Genomic DNA, 22476 nt, shown 5'->3' on the forward strand with positions numbered 1-22476 from the left:
AACAGATTGGGGAATATAACAGAAAATAAAACCTTATTCACAAGAATAATCAAACCTGGAAAATAGCTTGTAAAAGAAATGTGAAAAATGAAAAGAACTATAAAATTTTACTCAAGAAATAAATAGATGTCTAGATCAGGTCCTGAATGAAAGTATTAAAAATTGAAATCAGTAGGTTGGATGAAGAAGAGGGTTGAATTAGTGATTTGGAAGACAAGGTAGCAGAAAACAACCAATCAGAGCAGCAAAACAAAAAAAGAATTAAAAAAGATTAGAATAGTTTAAGGGACCTTGTATCATCTTATATAAATCACAAAGAAAATGGTAAAACAATGAAATTATTTTTGGTGTGTTAAATCACTATTACAACACTATTAATTAAAAGTAATTTTTTTATCTTAAAAAATTCTAACTTAACCAAAAATATATGAAGAAATTTCCATTAAAATGTCAATGACTTTTGGAATAATTCTAGTCTATTTGAAAGAAGACATTTTATGAGAATTTTTAAGAAAGATTTTAAAATTTTATTTTATTCATTATGCTATTATAGTTGTCCCATTTCCCCCTTCATTCCCTCCACCCTGCACACCCTTCCCACCCACACCCTCCCTTTAGTTCATGTCTATGTGTCATAAGTTCTTTAGCTTCTACATTTCCCATACTATTCTTGCCCTCCCCCTGTCTATTTTCTACCTATCATCTATGCAACTTATTCTCTGTACCTTTTTCCCCTCTTTCCTCCTCCCACTCTCATGTTGATAACCCTCCATGTGATCTCCATTTCTGTGGTTCTTTTCCTGTTCTAGTTGTTTGCTTAGTTTGCTTTTGTTTTTGTTTTAGGTGTGGTGTTTTTTTTATAATTGTGAGTTTGCTGTCATTTTACTGTACATGTTTTTTATCTTCTTTTTCTTAGATAAGTCCCTTTAACATTTCATATAATAAGGGCTTGGTGATAATGAACTCCCTGAACTTGACCTTATCTGAGAAGCACTTGATCTGCCCTTCCATTCTAAATAAAAGCTTTGCTGGATAGAGCAATCTTGGATGTAGGTCCTTGCCTTTCATAACTTGGAATACTTCTTTCCAGCCCCTTCTTGCCTGCAAGGTCTTTTTTGAGAAATCAGCTGACAGTCTGATGGGAACTCCTTTGTAGGTGACTGTTTCCTTATCTCTTGCTGCTTCTAGGATTCTCTCCTTCATTTTAATCTTGGCTGATGTAATGATGATGTGCCTTGGTGTGTTCCTCCTTGGGTCCAACTTCTTTGGGATTCTCTGAGCTTCCTGGACTTCCTGGAAGTCTATTTTCTTAACCAGATTGGGAAGTTCTCCTTATTATTTGTTCAGATAAAATTTCCAATTGTTGCTCTTCCTCTTCCCCTTCTGGTGCCCCTATATTTTGGATGTTGGAATGTTTAAAGATGTCCTGGAGGTTCCTAAGCCTCTCCTCATTTTTAAAATTCTTATTTCTTCATTCCTTTCTGTTTGGTTGCTTCTTTCTTCCTTCTGGTCCACTCCATTGATTTGGGTCCCAGTTTTCTTCCTATCACTATTGTTTCCCTGTACATTTTCCTTCATTTCACCTAGTGCAGCCTTCATTTTTTCATGTAATTTGCGACGAAATTCAACCAATTCTGTGAGCATCCTGATCACCAGTGCTTTCAACTGTGCATCTGATAGGTTGGCTATCTCTTTGTCACTTAGTTGTATTCACTCTGGAGCTTTGATCTGTTTTTCTGTTTGGGCCATTTTTTTTTTTTGCCTTGGTGCACCTGCTACATAGTGAGGGGCAGAACCAAGGCGAGGCAACCCCTGTTGCTGTGTTGTGATGCTGTATGTGGGGGTGGGGTCCAAGAGGGAACAATGGCACTTGCTCTGCTCTTTGCTGGATTTCAGTCCCTTCCACCGCTTCCCCCAAGCAAACTGGGCCCTTCTGGTGCTGTGGGTGGGCTTGTGAACATTCTAGGACCCTGTGGGTCTCTCCAACAAACCTGTGAGTCTGAGAGTTTCTCCGAGCACCTGGACCCCCACAGGCATTTTCCATTGGTGTTTCGAGGCTTTATTTCCCCATGCCGGGACCTTGGGTTGTGTGGTCGGTCTGTCTTGCTCCCCAGTTTTGCCTGGTCTATCTGTGTGCCAATGTGGGATCGGCCGGTCAGCCACCTGCCTTGCGCACTGTGCCCCACTTCACATTTGCTGCCTCGCTGGGTCTGCCCATTGCCACTTCACGTCTGGGGTCCGCCCGTTGCCATCTTGTACACCCAGGGTTTGTCAGCTGCTGCCTGCATGCCCAGTGCCACCGCTTTTTTTGCCTCGACCCCTTTCTGCCCAGCCACCCGACTCTGCCCCTCCTACTAGTCTGGATGAATGTGTCTGTATTAACTCCTTGGTTGTCAGACTAACATACAGTTCAATTTTCTGTCAGTTCTGGTTGTTATTTTGTTTCTAAATTATTGTCGTCCTTATTTTGGTTGTGTGGGGAGGCACAGTATGTCTGCCTATATTTCCATCTTGGCTGGAAGTCCTCTGGGTTCTTTTGACACGTCCTCATCATTCTTTGATCATTTCCTTGCTTTCTGGAAAAAGATGTTCCAGGCACTGTTGGGAACTGCCCTGCCTGGTTTCAGAAGCTGTAACCCCCCATGGCTAAGGCTGAGTGAGAGACCTCGGACAGATTTTTTTAAATGAAAGGAAATTTACTATAATAAAACACTCTATGAAACTACATTAAATGAAGGTAGTGTAATGTTGATATATAAATAGACAATAATGAAGGTCAAGAAACAGATTTAAGTATATGTGAAAAGTTTAGTATATGACAAAAGTGTTATTCTGTATCTGTGAATGTAGAATGGAGTATTTAACAAATATGATAGGACAAGTGGCTATTTACTGGACGAAAAACAAAATTACAGCTTTATTTTAAACCTTAAACCCACAAATAACTTCAAAGTATGTCATAGTCTTAAACTAACAAAAACAATGAATAAAATTAAAGGTCTTAGAAAAAATATATTTAAAAAATTTTGACAATCTTTGCTTGATGGAAACTTTTATAATAAGGCAAAAAACCAAGAGTCATAAGGAAAATGATTCACAGTTGATTACATTTAAAAATGGAAAGTTTCTGCATGGTCAAAGGCAGCATGAACAATGTTAAAAGATGAGTGTGATATGGGTCCAAACATTTACAAAGTATAGGAGCCCAAAGGTCAATATGGTAGATAATTTGCAAAGATGGCCATAGTAATTCCTCCCACCCCAGTGCAGTTGCTTCTTTGCAGTGTTACTTTGCTGTTCCTGCCATCAGGAGGAGACTATTTCATCTCCCCCAGAATCTGAGCTGATCTAGTGATTTGATTGGCCAATAAAATGTGGCTGAAGTGACTTTGTACAAGTTCTTCAAGAGGCCTTGCAACTTCTGCTTTTAGTCTCTTGCTGCTGTGAGTTCGCCATGTAAAGACATGTGGCTAGGCCCTGGCTGGGTAGCTCAGTTGGGTGGAACATTCTTCCGAAGAACATTGGGTTTGATCCCTGGGTCAGGGTACACACAAGATTCAACCAATGAATGTATAAATAAGTGGAGCAACAAATCAATGTTTTTTTCCTCTCCCCTTCCTAGTTCTCTCTAAAATTAATAAATAAAAGACAAAAAAATAGATGAAGACATGAAGATTAAGGACCATAATGAAAGACAGCCAAAGTGACAACCAACACCAAACAGAAGTCATCTTGGACCATCTAGCTCATGTCAAGGCAACAGAAGGCTATAACCACATGAGTAGTCCTAAGGCAAGATCAACAGAACCACCCAGGCTAGTCCAGAGAAGCTGCTAATGCACAAACTCATGAGCAAATAAAGTGGTGGCTGTTTTACGTCACTAAGTTTGGGGGTGGTTTGTTATGCAGAATAGCTATGTGGGACAGTTATCCATAAATTATAAAGAATTGCAGGGATAAGAGCAAACAGCCTATTTGGAAAATTGGCAGGCAAGTCACAAAACAAGAAACACAATGGCTGTTGACTTGAGTCAGAGCTTGAGGAGTCTTGTTGATGGACTGGAATGAGAACTTGGGCTCCACAGTCAGCCTGCCTGGGTCTGAATCCTGGCTCTGTCCCACCACTGCTGTGTGGCCAAGTGCATGTTACCCAGATGTCTCCAGGCCTCAATGTCCTCATCTGAGAAATGGGTATATAAATACTACCTGTCCTAGAGGGTCATTGTAAGGAACCTTACTTTTATTAAGTACAAATAAATGTTTCTTCTGCTTCTGTTGCTGTAAGTAACTAAGATGAACCTCAGATGTACTCAGAGCAGCAGTGAGTACAAGAAGCCAAGTTGGTTTACTGAATGCAACTAAAGGGATAAAAGGGGTAAAGTGTGCTTAAGATGGTAGTTAGGACATAGAAAAGAAAGGCATTTAGTCACATTTCAGAGTTTGGTTTGTTTTAATGTTAATGTAAAAATAACCAATTTGGTGTTTTATAATACTTGTTTATAAATACTTGTTTTATAAATACTTGCTTCAGTACTGTCTTAATGAGTTCTAGCTTTACTATTTAAAATCTATAGAAATTCATGGTTTTAAATCTGACTGAGATTTAGTAGAGAGAACCACTTATTTGAATTACAAGTAAAATAGGTGTTATTATTACTACTACCTATGGGTTATATATTTTGAGATGTTCTGTCTTTCAAGTTGTTTTTATTATATATAATTATTTTCTTACTATTATAAAGACATATGAAAGAACTAATCTGCATATCTGATCCATGTGAGACAAACTTATTTCAGTGAGATAAGATTTCATTCAAAAGTGAATAAAGTTGGTGTCTCTGCATCTTATGCAGCTGTTGCAAACAACTATATAATTTTTTATTATGTATTTTAAAATACTGAAAGTAGTTTAAGGAATAACATCATTATTTTCACGACATAACCAATCGAGGTGGTGTGCTCAAGGCATTTTACTGGCCCCTCATAACAGCACACCTCCAGTACAGAGACAGTCAGAGAGTCAGAAATCTATCCCCCAGCATGCTGGAACTACCATAAAAAATCACGGTAGGCCATGTATGTGTGTGTGTTTATATGTGTGAATGTATATATGATGTATTAATGTATGTGTACATATAGGTATGTTCATATTTTACACAATAAAATTGTTGAGATGTGTTTGAAAATGTAAATTGTCAAAAGGCTTTCTCTCTTGTAGTCAACATGATGACTTTTCCAAGAACTTGGAATACAAATATTCCTAAAGTATTTTAACATTATAAAATAACAAAAACAAATTAAGCAGCTTCTAGCTGTGCAACCTTAGGCAAGTTACTTAACCTCACTTTTTTTGTTATGTGTTACAGTGATAACAATAGTACCTAATTTTTGTGGCATTTTTGCAAGGATTTTAAAAATTAATATATTGAAAGTGTTAAGAACAGTGTCTGACATACAGAGGCAATTTGCAAATCTTAGCTATTATTATTATTATTATTATTATTATTATTATTCTTACTAGTATTTTATTGGGTGTCCTTGATATGTCAAAGTCACCAGATCTTAAATATAAGAGTGTATCTCTTTTTAAATGATCCCACAATACACTACAATTTGGGCACATAAACCTACCAGTTCATATTTCTGACTCCAACCTCAAATTTTAGAATGTATTAAGAAGAGATAATTTTAAAAAGTAGCATAAGGGTTAATTTTTCAGTTGCAAAGAATGATTTTAGCAGCTTAAGGTAACAGACCTAATACATTTTAATGGAGTTTAAGGTAGGTTAAAATATCCAGTAAAGAGAAAGAATATAGCATCCATACTTTCATTTTCAGATACACCTGCTAGTAGCAAATTTGCTTTCTGGAGCCTGTAAACAGGCTAACAAATGTCTTTTGCAGACCTCCTCACTTGCTGGAACATACATTCTCCATCTGAATCCTAATACCTTTAGGGGGTCAGAGAGCCAAGGAAATAACTTTAGTCAGGAAGACTATAAAACTTTTATAATAACAAATTACAAAAGAGGGTAAAATTATGAACTGAACTGTTAAACTCATCATTCTGCCTGGATATGTGCATTCGGTGGACAGAATAACTAAATGCTTCTATAAGAAGAACTAAAGCTGGTGGGTCAGTAGCTCTCTGGGACCCAGGTTATTCCTAGGAGAAGTACTCTTTCTAAATCCTGTATTTCTTCTGCTCTCCTGGGGCAGTTCTTCTGCCAAAAGCCCTTTGGAGAATGTAATCCACTTCCCCTTCACAGTTCCCACTTCCACCAGCTGCTTCTCTCATTTCCTTACTGTTCAGGCAGAAAAGGCTGGCCCCGGGTTCTTCTAATGATAGCAAGCACCTCATAAAGAAATCTGCCAAATTTACTTTTCCACAGAACATCACTGTTACAGCTTTTTCATGAGTCCATGAGGAAAGAAAGCATCATGTATAAAATATGACTTCCAGAAATCTTGAAGATATTAAGTATTATTCCTGCATGACTGGTGGGTGTACCGGGCTACAGAATGGCAATATCTTCAGTTTTCCCAAAGGAATCACTTCACTCTGTCCCTATACCTGTTTGCCCACAGAAGAAGGCAAGAGAACCCCACAACATGAGGCCATTTTCAGAAGTGTCCTAAATTTAAGAAAAACTTCAGCTCTGGGGTGCATACCTCCTTTCCATTCCCTGTTTTGCATTTGTGTGCAAAGGTTGCCTTGCTTTAGTTTGTAACACCCTGGTGGAGATAAAACTTGGTGTAATTAATTAAGAGCTTGGAATGTGTGAACTTTGGCAAGTTGCTTAACCTCTCTGTACTTCATTAATTTTTTGCATCTGTTAAAGGGGATATTAATTATATAGTACCTCATTAAATCAGTTAAATTTTGTACAACACTTAAAACAGTAGCATAGTAAGCACTGTTTTAAGTGTTGAAGTGAACTCTCCCTTTAAAAATAAGGTTTTTCTGCAACAAATTACATAAATAGGTAAAAAAAAAGGGAACAATGATTGTAAAATCCTTTAGAAACAATAAACATAAATTTATCTCGACACTGCAGAGCATAGAGATTTAGAGGGACTAATTTGAGAAGGAGACTTTAGGAACCAGAGAATTCCCGCTGCTTCCTGAGAAAATCCCTGCAGACTTTTACCCAGGCCCCAGGTTGGCAGCTGTCACTCCCCTAGACCCAGGGAAAAGCGCTTTCCAAGGTAGCGGCCGGAAATCCTTACCTGGGCAATCCTTTACTCGCAAATCGGAACTCCACTTTTGTTTGATGCTCACTCCCCATATGCGACCATACCCCGCCCTCACATCCCCGGAGCTCTTAGCAGAAATCGATCTTTAGGACCCCATTTCCATTCCCAAGGCAACCTTCACCAGGGGCGGAGCATGGGGCAGAAGTCTTTGCTTTGAGGTTAGAAGTCCCAAGTGACCGCGAGCCAAAGCTCCGCAGGTGCCTTGACTCCTCGCCCTCCGCTTGGTCAAGACCGCACTCTGGAGCCTCTGGAGAGGCCCACGAGAGATATCGTGGGACCGCGTGCGAGGAGAGGATGTTTGGCTACTCTCCTTGTTCTCTGAAGGGGCAGACTCACCCGGGCTCTTCTGCCAAAGCCAGTTTGGGGATAATATCCTACAAAATCTCCTTCCGCAACCCCGCCCCCTCCGCTCCCAGAGTAATATTACTCGGCCTCTAAAGGGCAACCAAAGCCTGGCAGCACCCCAAACCGAACACATACATACTCCACACTTCCTCTGCCCATTGCGCGCCTCGCACCCCCATATATCTGACCTGTGTCAGACCTGGAGGAGCGCGTCCGACAGACGTCGGAGCCAAGTCGAGCCTTCCAACGCGTAGTATCCCCGCTCCGCCTCAGAACGGTTGCCCTGGCAAAAACTGCTGCCAAAACAGTTGTTCTCGGGTGGGGCGGGGTCCCACGTCCTCGCATCCATCAAGCGCTAGCTCTGCGCCCAGCCACCCAAGTCCCTGCGCGCCCCTCTCCGGCGATGCACTCACCTGCAGCTGGGTCCGGCTGGCGTTGCCAGCGGCCGCCTCCGGCCCGTCCGTGGCTCCGGTGCCGCGCAACACCGTTATGTGCAGAGTGAGCAGCAGCAGCCCCAGCAGCAACAGTAGCTCGGCCGCCAGACGAACCATCCTCCTGAGACGCGCGGCTTTAGGACCCGGCGCGGCGGGCGGCGGTGGTGGCGGCGCCGGGAGAGGAGGAGTCGGAGGTTGGGAGCCCGGCAGCGCGTCTCCCGCCTCGGCCCCCGCCGGGGCCCAGCTCCCCGGGCCGGCGGGGCTGGCGCTGGGAGCGGCAGGGCGCGCGGGGCCGGGGGAGCAGGAGCGGCCGCCGCCTCCGCCGCCGCCACCGCACCACGGCGGAGCCACGGCGGGGCCGGGGGCGTCCAAGCCGGCTGCGGAGCAAACCCGGGCACTTCCCTGCAGCGGCGGGGACGGGGGGCTGCCCGGGACCCAGGCCGGGCAGGGGATCACCCTGCGGGCAGGGGGCAGTGGAGGCGGCGGCGGGGCGGGCGCAGCCGAGCCCCGGAGCGCACATGGGCGCCCCAGATGTGGCCGCGGCGCCGCAGCTGGAACAGGAGCGGTCGCCAGAGGAGCGCCGGGAGGAGGAGGAGGAAGAGAAGGAGGAGGAGGAGGAGAAGGAGGAGGAGGGCTTCAGTGGCGGCTCGGAGTTACCTCCACAGTTGGCTCCCCCGCCCTGAGCCACTCACCGGACGAGCCACCTCCCCTCCTCCTTGGGCTACTTCGGGACGCTGGACGAGAACGCCCAGCAGCCAAGTGCTAGGTTGAGCTGGCTCCAGATGGGGGCCACAGGTACACAGGGATTGTCACTGTTTGGAGGTGACTTGGGCACCCCCCTGGGGTCCGCGTCCGCCTGCCAGGATGTGCCAAGCGCGCGCTACCGCTGCTGAAGTCACTGAGGCCTGGGAAGGGAAGGCAGGCCCTTGTGCGCACTGAGGCTCGGAGCTGTGGGTGGGTGGGGATGCCTAAGAGAGTTTAGAAACTTTTATTGACAAGGTGAAGCTGGAGTTGTGATAGAGATGGGAGGGGCGCAGGACAAGCCAGGTGTCTGTCTGCGACTGTGCACCCCGATCTGCAGTTGGCGTGCGTGTGTAAGAGCGGAGTAAAAAGTCGTTCCAAAAGGATCTTGACACTTGCTCCAGGACGGTGAGCCGCCTGCCTCCTGAGCACTGCTGCTCACGCACCCGTGTCGTCTTGTAGAGCCTAGAAGGGAGGCAAGTCCTATTCGCTGGGCGTGGGTCTGGTCCAGCGCGCAGGTGTCGCAGCCGTTAGCTGCTGGGGGCCCGGTGCTCCGCGCCCCGGCGCGCGGAACGCAGGTGGGGCACTAGGGATAAAAATCAGCTCTGGCAGTCGCGGGTCTGAGGGTTCATCCCGGAGGCGCTGCTCCCGGAGGGGACCTGTGGGCTGCAGACGCACAGCCGCTGTCCCTGGGCCACCGCCTCATGACCGTTCTGCAGCCTCCGGCTCCCGCGCGCCACTCATGCCTTGCAGAGGTTGGCTAGCAAGAGAAAGGGCTTGGGTCTAGCAGAGGGCGAGGGCGAGGGTTCCTTGCCTCCGAAGCAGAAGAAACTGGGTCCGGCGGTGGGCTCAGATCACTCCAGTGGCGCGTTTGCCTCTCTCTGGATCTTGCTGCAGCTCCCGCCCTCTAGAAGTGTCTCGAAGTGGCGGGCGCTCAGTACGCCCGGGACCTTTTATACAGAGCTTGCCCCCGCCTAGCTCCGCGTTTCCTCCTCCGCTCCTCCCCTGGGCCCGCCCAGCCCTTCCCACCCCGCTAGCGGAGCCCTCGGTTCTGGCGTTCCCACACAAGCATTTCGCAAATTTCCAAGCCCTTCTCGCATCCAATGCCCCTGAGATGGACTCTCCTGATTCTCCCTTGGTGACTGATATTAAATAAATAAACAAACCTCTCTCCTCTCTCTCCACGCTGTTTCTGGCCTCCTCCTCCCCGTGCTACAAACTAAGGAAGAGTTCTTAAATCCACTACCTTCCAACTTTGACATCTTTAAGCGCAAGGCACCTCAGCTAGGTCTTACCCAAATTAAGACAAGACACACTTTTATCATCCCCAAAGTTCCACAGGTCACGGTGGCATTTTGCAGAACTTAAATAGCAGTGGTTAAGGTACGGGGTGGTGGTTGAGTTTATTTGGGTCCGGAGAAGGAAGCTCTAGTTGCAGCTTTAAAGATGCCCTCAGCATCTTTAAAATTCTAACCAGCTGTAGTCTTATTAATAAGTTGGCAGCTGTTTATAAAGCACGCGATATCTTTCCCTTTGCAGTGTTTGTTCTGAGTGGGAGGATGTTTGGAGGAAGTGCTTGCTTTGGATTTTCGGGCAGTCAGTCCTGTCAGGCATCTTTATTGCGATCTCCGGCTCTCAAATGCCAATAATTGTCAACTGGAGCGCTGGCGGAGAATTTGAAACAATAGTCCGTGGTTCAGATGGGAGATCAAAGAGAGGATCCCAGCAGCTTTCAGATCCCACGAGGATCCTCCAGAGTGTTTTCTAACTAGAAGCACTTTGAGGAGGGGGGAGCAGGAGAGCCAGCACACGGATGGTATACATAAATCAAGAGGGCAAGCTAGGATCCTGTAGGAAGACGAAATTTAGGGCTGGCGCTAACACCCTCCCGTTCCGCCCTGTGCCGGATTGTGAAGTGGGCGCAGAGGGACAAAGGATTTGCCTATTGCCCAAGGCAGGCTGTTCTAAATTAGAATCCAGGCGCTGCTGCGTCCTGCGTTTTCGTCACACACAGTCCCCACATGGGGACCTCAACTGCCTCTCCTCTCGACTAAAATTAACACTTTTGGATCCTAAGGGGGAAAAAAACTTTTAAAAACCCTGGAAAGAAATCCTTGCTGTGAGTGTAAATTCTTATACATTTGTAAAAGGAGAGTTGAAGATCAAAGTTTTTGTAAGACGTTGTAAAAATTGTAAATTAAATTTTGGGGACAGAAGTCTTTATAAAATGTTGAACAAATGTATGAATAACTGCTATTAAAATCCTTTCATGCTGTGAGATCCAAATTCCAGGTGAGTTTATGTTCTAGTAAGCACGCATAACCAGAGTCGATAAATGTCCGTGCTGTGTGATGAAGTTATCGGACAAGCTGCCAGCGATCCTCTGCCTTTGAGGCGTCAGGGAACATGGGCTTATAATTTTTTTTTTGGGGGGGGGAAATGACAGCCTAAACAAATTAAGTTTCAAGCACATTTATGAAATCTAACTAATAGCTGATGAAAGTTTTAAACATCCTACCTCCTTAAGAATTCCCACAGCACTGTCTTCATATCTTTATTATGGATCTTCCTACCTAGTAAAATGTCTGAATGCATGTCCGTTTTCCCAGCAGATGTGGATCACCTTTGTGGTAGAACATTCCAGAACATATCTCCTACCCACTACCCACCCTTCACCCCTCCAGTATCCAGTTTTCTTCTTCCTGAATTCAAAGGTAAAGGAACATTTTTCTGCAATACTTGAGACTAAGTGAGATAGTGAAGAGCTCTGTTACTTCTATGTTGGGCCATCAAACTTCCTGAGGGATATCTACACACAACTCTCTCTTCCTTTCTACGTGGCAAAGGGCTCTGAGGTACCAACTCAAAATAGAACTATCGGACCAGGAATATCTTCATTTAAACATGCATGGTAAGAAATAAAGCTTTGTTGCTTCAAGCACTGTGGTGTGGCGAAGTTTGCTGTATCAGCCAGCATTACCTGGCCTAACAAGTAGTACATTCGTCTAGACACGGACACCTACCTCATCATTAACATATTTCTAGTTGCTCAATTAGTGTTTGTTTAGTGAATGTAATAAATCTGGTCTTTATTTAGACCCTACTTAATAAATTAACTCTCTTGAGAGTGGTCCTCCTAGAAGTGATGACCTATGAATATTAACTCTTCGGTCATTTCTACTATTCCCTCATAGATTGTCTTTTATTATTGATTTCTGGTCCCTTTATCTTGCAGAAAAGCTTATTTGACTGGAATATTTGGAGAAAGTGAAAAAAGAAATAATAACCAGCCAGAACATCTATAGTACATATCATTGAAGAGAATCTTGTGGTCTGTTATAGTCAGGATTTTATTTTTTATACTTAATTTTCTTACTAAAAACTGTTGCAGGGCAGCAAAGAGTAGTGTAAGTGCGATCTTTAAAATGCAACTTTTTATTATATATATTATACTTTTAAATATATAAAAGATAAAGAGAATAACAATGAATAATTACATACCCATAGCCCAGCTTCAACAAAAAGCAAGGCCAATCTTGTCTCATGCATATTATCATACATTTCTTCCCTCTGAGGTTATTTTGAAGCAAATCCATGACATCGTATCACTTCACTTGTACATACTTCAGTTTGTATCTCAAAAAGGTAATGGTGAACTTAACCCAATTCAATTAAAATAATTTTAAAAATATTAAAATAAAAACCCAAATATATGCATAATGCATATGAGCTTTGAAACAGACTCAAGAAGTCAAAACTAGAGACTTTTTTCCCTGGGTGTAAGAATGATTAGCATTTAGGGATTATGGTGGAGGCCGTTGTGTGTTCGCCAAAACCTGTTTTCTTCATGGACATACTGGTAAACTACATTTCCCATTATAGCTATGTGACTGAGTTCTGTCCTATAGAATGTGGGTAGGAGTAATGTGTGCTATTTCCCTCTCTAGCCTATAAAAATGTCTTGTGCATGATCTCTCTCTTTTCACCTTGTCTGCTGGCTGGATGTTGCTGCCCAGAATGGCCTTAGATCCATGATTAACCTGGCTCTCAGGAGCAGGGCCCTTACCCCATGCCTACCTCTTCCAAGAACTCCATGGCTGGGCCATTGCGTGACTGAGAAATAAACTTTTAAAAACATCTATTAAGCCACCAAAATTTTGGGGTTTGTTATAGGAGCTTGCATTACTCTCACAAATACAGGGGATAATGTGCTGTGAGGGAGGGGTGACAAATCTTTCCTTTAGAGGGCTGATAGCAAAGCTTTTTGTCTTTGTGGTTTTTGAGATCACTGTCACCACTACTCAATCCCACTGTTGCTGTTGCCGTGGGAAAGCGGTCAAACAAAATGCATGAACAAATGGGTGTGGCTTTGTTTTAATAAAGCTTTGTGTACACAAACAGGCAGCTGGACCACATGACTCGGTTTGCTGGTCCCTGTTCTAACAGACTGACACAAGATACCAGCTCATCCTAGGTGCCATATATGAAGGAATTACTGTAAAGTGGGGTGTATGGATTCACTTACTAGCCATGTAACCTCTCAGGCAAGTTATTTTACCTCTCTGAATCTGTTTCTTCAGCTCTAACTTGGAACTAAGAATGACTATCTTAGGCTGTTGTGAAGTTGTAGACAAGGTGAGTAGTTCCAGTTCTGTCTGTCTGATAGATGAAGGACTCCATATTATGTGCATGCACACAGGGAACTTTTATGTCTCATTCACTTCCGAATTCACATAGTAGATGCTCCATAAATATGTATTTGTTCAATGGTTGCAACTTTCAGAAAACTGCTGGAAAGTGTAGCTGAAAGGAGCCTTGGAGGTAAACTCTAAGCCCTTGAGGAAATATAAACAAACAAAAAGCTTGAAGTGTTGCTCCATTAGAGTCCTTTGAACTATGAAGAAATCACAGTGCTCACAAGTGAGAAAATCTCCACCCTTAAAGGCTCAGAGGAGCTCCCAGGGGCTCTAAGCCCTGAAACAACAGCTGGGCTTGTGGGATACTTGGAACATCCACTTTCCACTTCTCTAACACACACATGCAATACATGTGAAGATAGAGGGGCTCTCTACATCTTCCCAAAAGTTCGAAGAATCCAAGAGACCTCCAGGTACATGACCTGAAGATGTTAAAAACCTTTATTCCAGAGTGAGGGATGTCCTTCCCAGGCACTGGCTGGATTGGCAGGGAAATAGGACTGGCTTTTTGAAAGGATTCATGATGGGCCTTCCTTTGGTGGCAGGGTCCAGCGTGATATAAAAATATGATGTCATACTAGTTCACTGACCTCTTTGGTAAATAGCTGTTGCCTGAAGACTTTATGTTTCATAAGAAGCTCCTCTTTTGCTTTTATTTTGCTATGCTTATTTCAGTGCAAATTCTGAAAAACAAAAGTAAATATCAGGGACATGTTATAGCTGGAGGAGAAAAGTGCTAATAATTGCAAGGTTATATGTTATATATTATGTACATTCTTTTTTTAAAATTCTGACAAATAATTTCTAGGCTGGGAGAGAGCAAACTATTCAGTCAGAATTGAATCTCAGAGTTGTGAGGGGCCTGTAGAGTTTATCCAGCTTCCTTTTACAGATGAGTAAACTGAGGCCCAGATAATTACATGGACATTTTCAGTATCTCAGAGGGACTTGGGGGCAGCATCAGGTTTCCCAGCTCCAAGACCAATGCTCTTTCTATTTTCTAAGTTAAACTTAAAAAATACATATGGGAAGAGTACGTGTCCTAAGTTTACAGCTCAATGGAATTTTTACTACTCAAATAGAGGAATAGTGAACTACCAGCACCCACAAACCTAATTACCCAAATGTTATCACTATTCTGACTTCTATCACCATACATTCGATTTGCTTTAGAAAAAAATATAATTTGAATTTTATAGTATATCTCTTTTGTATCTGGTTCTGGTTCTATCTTCTATCTCTCTCCCCAACCTTTTATTTTGAAAAAATTCAAACCTAAAGAAAAGTTGCAAGTATAATTGAATGAACACTCATACATCACTGAGGTAGATTGTACAAATGACCAACATTTTCCCCTTCGTTGCATCAAGGCCCTTTACAAAGTGGATTTGCAGCTTCTCCCATCACAATGAGGTGCATCCACTCCTTGGCTCTGTGCTGGCCTTGTGTTTGGCTTTGACTAACAATGCAGCACAAAGTGATATCACACAAATTCTGTGGGCAGCCCTCAGGAAGCCTTGCATGCTTACATTCTCTCTTTCTGGGTCTATCTTGGAACTTTGCCACTTCCATGTGAATACCTGCTAGAGGAAAAAAGACACGGTCCTAGTCAAATGTAGCTAACAACCAGACTATTTCTAGAAGCAGGTCTATCCAGCTGACCTGCTGCTGATCAGAGACCCAAAAGGAAACCCAGCAGAGATCTCGCAGGAACCACCCAGGTGAGCCCAGCCTAAATCGCATGATGAATTAGCTGTTGTGTGGGGGTTTGTCATACAGTAAAAACTGATCATTTAAATTTTCACCCCAAATATTTCACTCCAAATATCTCTTTTAGGAATAAAGAGATTCTCCTCCATCATCACAATATAATTATTTATCACGCTCAAGACATTTAATGTCGATGTAATAATATCTATTTTCCAATCCATACTCAATACTTTCTAATTGCCCCTATGATATCCTTCTATCCAGGATTCAAATGAAAATTATTCATTGCATCTAAAAAACTGAGATATAATTGACTTGTTATATTAGTTTTAGGTATATAATAATGATTCAATATTTGTATATATTTCAAACTGATCACCACAACGTCTAGTTAACATCTACCATTATACAATAGTTATAAATTATTTTCTTATGAGAGTTTTTAAGATTTAAGTTTTAAAGAACCCTCAAATATACAATACAGTATTATATAAATATAGTCATCATGCAGTATGTTATGTCACCATGACTTATTTATTTTATAACTGGAAGTTTGTACCTTTTGACTACCTTACTTATCACATTTAATTGTCATTGTCATGTATTTTTGTCTGTTTTAAATAGTCCCTATCTCCTCCCCAGGTTTTTCTTTTGGTCTTTAGTGCCATCAACATTTATTTAAAAGTCTAGGTCAGTTGATCTTGCAGAATACCTTCAGTTTGTATTTGTATGATTGCTTTTTCAGGATTAATTTTGGACCACGCACTTGGGGCAGAATCCTACCTGGATGATGTTGTGTTCTCCCTGTGTCACATCAAAGGGTCCGTAACAGCAATTTGGGAACTCACTTTCAATGTGCAGAAATCTTGAGTCATTTTTATGGGGTTAAGTGGGAAGAGTTTTTAACTGAAAATATGTTGGTGTGTTATATGTTTCATATGTGGAAAGAAAGAATATGTAATTTCTGGCAATCTCCTCCACTTTGTTCAAAGTTGTCAAATTTGTCCAGTCTCCTTTGGACAGTGGCTGTGGCTATATATAGTAGGGGGCGACTTTCCTCTATGAATTAGTTATTTTTTAATTTGCTCTCATCCAAAGTCATTATCAATTCATTCTTAATAATTTAGCCTTAAATTCTCTCTGTCTCTTTTTTTTTTTTTTTTTTTGTTAGAGAGACTGGTTTGGTCCAAGAAGGAAAAACAAATTTGTTATTCATCTCAATTTCCTTCGGTGATTTAAAAATAGTAAAATCTTAGCTTTATGATACATTTTTAAATGCAATTCATCTACATATACCTAGGGAAATTAAAAAAACACACACACAGTCAAATGAAGAAAAAACAAAGTTTGGAAATGTTAACTCTTTTCACAACTAAAGAATAGTTAAAATAATCCTTTCAATAGCTCCAAATGGGGTTATATCTGAAAGTGAGTTAAAAATAGTAAATTTGCATTCAGAAGTGAATTTAATGACAGGAGTTCTTTATCAGAGAAAGATCAAACTGACAATTTTAAGTGCCACATCAGAGATGTCTCCACTCAAAATAGTTTTGCGACTGACTGGTTCTTACATCTTTACTAATAAACACAAGATCTCATCACCAATGCTTGTGGCAGGATTTCACAATGAGTGGGGGTGGAGTGCTTCATTTGTGAGCCAGATGTGTCTAAACTGAAATATGAAGATTCTCACTTGGAAAACTCTAAACAGAATGGTGAAAGTTAGATGAGAACTAGCCTGTAGAAGAATAAGCATGAAAAAGCTGTTTACATATTTTTGGAGCTCAAATCTGGGCGGTTGTTATTTTATGAAGGTTGGGATTTTCCTTTATTTACCTGGTGTCTAACTTACTTCTGAAATCATAGTTCAATTTTATCCATAAGCAGCAAACAAAAAGTAGTTTTTTGGAATAAATATTTAATTGTTGAAGATATGAATGACAAATAACACTTTACAGGGATGTTTTGGTTACTCACAAAGATTGAAGGATTCCCATACTTTATTGGTATGTATGAGTAAACAATGTGATGATGGTATGAGGCACAATGGTATTGAAAAAATTTTATGTATGTGTTATGGAAAGTAACATTGGCTGCCATAATATATGATCACCAAATTTTCAATGGCTTAACATAATACAAATTTATTTCTTGCAAATTTGAATATGTTAGTCTTCAAGGGAAGTCTTCCTGTTATTAAAGGGCCCCAGGTTCTTTTATTTATTGGCTGTACACTTTCCAGAACCTTCTTCAGCAGGCTAGGGAATAGAGAAGAGTAACTGGAGGCTTGCTTAGGAAGCTGTAAGGCCAGACCACATGACTTTGGCTTGAACTCTGTCACATGGCCCAGCCAACTGCAAGAATGGCTGGGAAATACAGAATTCCTGTATACTTAGAAGGAATTCTGTATACAGAATTCCTGTATAAAATGGGTATGTTGAATGCACAGCTCTTTTTCCTTACTGAATCATCTCTGTCAAAACACCACTCGTTTTCACCAGTATGTGAAGAAAAAGGTATAATGTCATAGATGGACTAGAGCAGGGGCCAACATATTCTTTCTCTAAGGGCTGGAGAGTAAACATTTTCAGCTTATGTGACAAGAAAAAAATTAAGAACATCATGTATATAACAACCACTTATAGTATACTCATTTTCAATGTAAATGCCATTTTCAGCTTAGGGACCATGAAAAAAAAGACAGTGTTTGCCATAGCTTCCTGACCCCTGGATTAGAGAAACTCTAACAGAAAATACTTGGTGCTGCATAGTTTTCTTTCACAGATTCTTTCCTAAGGTGACTATGACTTTGGTTGAGATTTTTCAAATGACCATTTGTGCCCAATTATGTAGACCTAATTGATGTTATGAAGATTTTTTAGACTAAAACAACAGTTACAATCTTAGGATGTAGCTAAACAGCAAATAGAGAGTAGGTTACATTTTAAAATAGGAAATGAAAATATCATTATAAAAGAGTTAATTTCTGCAACATAATCCACGGTTTTATCATGCTATTTTTTCAGTCCACTTTATTTGTAATGACTATTTAATGAGATTCATCTAGTACTTGAGTTATATCAATTAAAGACCCAGTTTCTGGTTAAGATGGAGGCATGGTAGATACACTTTGCCTCCTCCTACAACCAAAAGAAGGACAACAAATTTAAATACAAAGCAAAAAAAAACCCCAAAACAACTAGAATGGACAGAAAATCAAACTGTATGGAAGTCTGACAACCAGAAAGTTAAAGAAGAAATATCCATCTAGACTGGTAGGAGGGGTGGAGAGGACTTGTGGCAAAGCAGTGGTTTGAGGACCTGGGTGGGTGATGCGGCGGTTGGTGGAACAGGTGGTCCCACATTTGCTTACAGATAAACAGGGAGGAACAACTGAGGAGTGAGACAGACCACACAGCCCAGGTTTCCAGTGTGGGGAAATAAAGCTTCAAAACCTGTGACTGAAAAAACCTGTAAGGGTTGTGGTGTCAGTAGAAATTCTCAACCTCACAGGAGAATTTGTTGGAGTGACCCACAGGGTCTCGGAATGTACACAAACCCACCCACCTGAGAATCAGCACCAGAAGGGCCCAATTTGCTTGTGGTTAGCAGAGGAAGTGACTGAAAGCTGATGACAGCAGAGCAAGCAGCACTGTTCCATCTCTGACCCCTCCTCCACATAGAGTGCCACCACTTGCAGAGATGTGGGTTGCCCTGCCCTGGAGACTACCTAAGGCTCTGCCCATTACAATAGTAACAGGTATACTCAGACAAAAAATATGCCCCAAACAAAAGAACAGATCAAAGCTGTAAAGATAGAATTTAGTGATGATGAGATAGCCAACCTATCAGATTCAGAGTTCAAAACACTGGTAATTAGAAGGCTCACAGAAATGGTTGAGTATGGTCACAAAATAGAAGAAAAAGTGAAGGCTATGCAAAGTGAAATAAAGAAAAATATACGGGGAACCAACACTGAAGGGAAGGAAACTGGGACTCAAAACAACAACTTGGAGCAGAAGGAAAAAGTAAACATTCAACCAGGACAGAATAAAGAAGCAAGAATTCATAAAAAGTGAGGAGAGGTTTAGGAACTTTTAGGACAATTATAAATGTTCCAACATTTGAAAAATAGGGGTGCCAGAAGGAGAAGAGGAAGAGCAAGAAATTGAAAACTTATTTGAACAAATAATGAAGGAGAACTTTCCCAATCTGGCAAAGGAAATAGACTTTCAGGAAGGCCAAAAGCCCAGAGTCCCAAAGAAGTTGGAAGCAAGGAAGCACACACCAAGGCACAACAGAATTACATTACCCAAGATTGAAGATAAGGAGAGAATTTTAAAAGCAGCAAAAGAAAACAGATGATTACCTACAAAGGCGTTCCTATAAGACAATTAGCTGATTCTCAAAAGAAACCTTGCCGGTGAGAAGGGGCTGAAAAGAAGTGATCGAAGTCATGAAAGGCAAGGACCTATATCCAACATGACTCTATCCAGCAAAGCTATCATTTAGAATGGAAGGGCAGATAAAGTGCTCCCCAGATAAGGTCAGGTTAAAGGAGTTCATCACCACCAAGACCTTATTATATGAAATATTAAAGGGACTTATCTAAGAAAAAGAAGATGATCAAAACTAGGAACAGTAAAATGACAACAAACTCACGACTACCAACAACTGAACCTAAAAAAACTAAGCAAACAACCAGAACAGGAACAGAATCACAGAGATGGAGGTCAAATGGAGGGTTATCATTGCAGAGGGGGAGAGAGGAGAATGGGGGAAAAGGTACAGGGAATAAGAGGCATAAATGGTAGGCACAAAATAGACAGGAGGGGATTAAGAATAACATAGGAAATGGAGAAGCCAAAAAACTTATATGTATGACCCATGGACATGAACTAAGGTTTGGGGGAGGGATGCCAGTGGAAGGGTAGGTTCAGGGTGGAGGCGAGAGAAAGAAAATAATGGGACATCTGTAATAGCATAATTAATAAAATGTACATAAAAAGACTCAGAAGTGACTGTTCAGGTCCCTTTTCCATATATTTATATATCTTAAAGTATATTTTATTGATTATGCTATTACATTTTCCCCAATTTCCTCCCTTTATCCCCTCTCTGCTCTGTATTCTTCAACCCTCCAGCATCCCCCACTTTAGTTCATGTCCATGGGTTGTACATATAACTTCTTTGAGTTCTCTGTTTCCTATACCATTTTTTGACTTCTCCCCATCTGTTTTATGCCACCAATTATGCTTCTTATTCCCTGGACCTTTTCCCCCTTATTCCTCTCTTCCCCCTATCCACTGAAATCCCTGCATGTGATTTCCATTTCTTTGATTCTGTTCCCGTTCTAGTTGTTTGCTTAGTTTTTGTTTTTGTTGTTTTTCTTTTTCCTAGGTTCAGTTGTTGATAGTTACGAGTTTGTTGTCATTTTACTGTTCATATTTTTATCTTCTTTTTCTTGATACGTCCCTTTAACATTTCATATAATAATGGCTTGGTGATGATGAACTCCTATAATTTGACCTTATCTGGGAAGCACTTAATCTGGCCTGTCATTCTAAATGATAGCTTTGCTGGATAGAGTAATCTGGGATGTAGGTTCTTGCCTTTTATGACTTTGAATACTTCTTTCCAGCCCCTTCTTGCCTCCAAAGTATCTTTTGAGAGATCAGCAGATAGTCTTATGGGAACTTCTTTGTAGATAACTGTCTCGTTTCCTCTTGCTGCTTTTAAGATTCTCTCTTTAACTTTAATCTTGGGCAACTTAATGATGATGTGACTTGGTATGTTCCTCCTTGGGTCTATCTTCTTTGGTACTCTCTGAACTTTCTGGACTTCCTGGAAGTCTATTTCTTTCGCCAGTTGGTGAAGTTGTCCTTCATTATTTGTTGAAACAAGTTTTCAATTTCTTGCTGTTGTTTTTCTCCTTCTGGTACCCCTATAATTCAGATATTGGAATGTTTTAGGTTGTCCCAGGGGTTCCTAAGTATCTCTTCATTTGTTTTTGAATTCTTGTTTCTTCACTCTTTTTCAGTTGGATGTTTATTTCTTCCCTTTGTTCGAAATCATTTAGGTATGGTTTCCTTCCTGTCACTGTTGGTTTCCTGAATACTTTGTTTTATTTCACTTTGGGTATTCTTCATTTGTTCTTTCATTTTGCAACTAAGCTCAATCAGTTCTGTGAGCATTTTGATTACCGGCACTTTAAATTCTCTATCAGATATGTTGGCAATCTCCTCATTGCTTAGCTCTCTTTCTGAAGTTTTACTCTGTTCTTTCACTTGGGCCCTATGTCTTTGTCTCGCGGTATCTGCAGAATTTTAAGGGGGGCGGGGCCATAGGTATTCATAAGGGCAGGGCAGCCCTCCTTGCTGAGATGCAGCACTGCCTGTGGGGGAGGGATCAGAGAGGGAACAATACAGCTTGCCTGCTCAGCTCTAGCCCCACTTTCCAATGAACTCTGGTGTGAGATTGGGAGTTTCTCCCACTGTGGCAACCATCGTCATAGTCCACAGTCAGCTCTGAGTCTCAGTTTCCCATTCAGTCAGCCCCACCTGTGTGGTCTGCTGCCTCACCAGGGGTTTTCACCATCTACTCTCTTACTGGTCTGTTTTGGTTGACTGTATCTTTAATTCCTCGGTTGTTGGAGTTCTATGCACTTTTATTTTCCGGAACTTCTTGTTGTTTATTGATTTTAGATTGGTTGTTATCCTCTCTTTTGGTTGTGTGAGAAAGGGAAGAGTTCTACCTACTCTATCTTGGCCAGAACTCCCCTTTGCCCATTTTTCAATTGGGTTGTTTGCCTTCCTGAAGTGAAGTTGTGTGAGTTCTTCATATATTTTGGAGGTCAAATCTTTGTCTCAGGTATCATTGGCAAATATATTTTCCCATATAGTCACTTCCCTTTTCATTTTATTGCTGTTTTCTTTAGCCATGCAGAAGCTTTTTATTTTAATGAAGTCCCATTTGTTTTTTCTTTTCTTTATGTCCCTTGGCATATCAGTGAAAATATTACTGTACAAAGTATCTGAGATTTTTCTGGCCTATTTTCTCCTCTAACTCTTATGGTATTGCAACCTATATTTAAGTCTTTTATCCATCTTGAGTTTATTTTTTTGTATGGTGTAAGTTGGTGGTCAAGTTTCAGTTATTTACATGTAGTTTTCCACATCTCCCAACACAAGGAGGACATACAGAGACATATGAAATGATTCTTGGTATCACCAGCCATCAGAGAAATGCAAATTAAAACCACAATTAAATACTAGTTCATTCTGGTCCATCAT

The 22476-nt window shown here is 41.5% G+C and overlaps 1 protein-coding gene across 1 annotated transcript in view; it reads right to left on the reverse strand.

Annotated features, from left to right (window-relative positions):
- ISM1 (isthmin 1) overlaps nucleotides 1-8255 on the reverse strand; it is an 85952-nt gene extending 77697 nt beyond the window's left edge. Inside the window, exon 1 of the mRNA XM_037129277.2 lies at nucleotides 8016-8255. Coding sequence (XP_036985172.1) covers nucleotides 8016-8153 — 138 coding nt within the window. The 5' untranslated portion in view covers nucleotides 8154-8255. The remainder of the gene's footprint in view (nucleotides 1-8015) is intronic.
- Between the last annotated feature and the right edge of the window lie 14221 nt (nucleotides 8256-22476).

Source organism: Artibeus jamaicensis, unplaced genomic scaffold (genome assembly GCF_021234435.1).
Source record: "Artibeus jamaicensis isolate MK-2021 breed Jamaican fruit bat unplaced genomic scaffold, CSHL_Jam_final contig_685, whole genome shotgun sequence".
Lineage (NCBI taxonomy): Eukaryota > Metazoa > Chordata > Mammalia > Chiroptera > Phyllostomidae > Artibeus > Artibeus jamaicensis.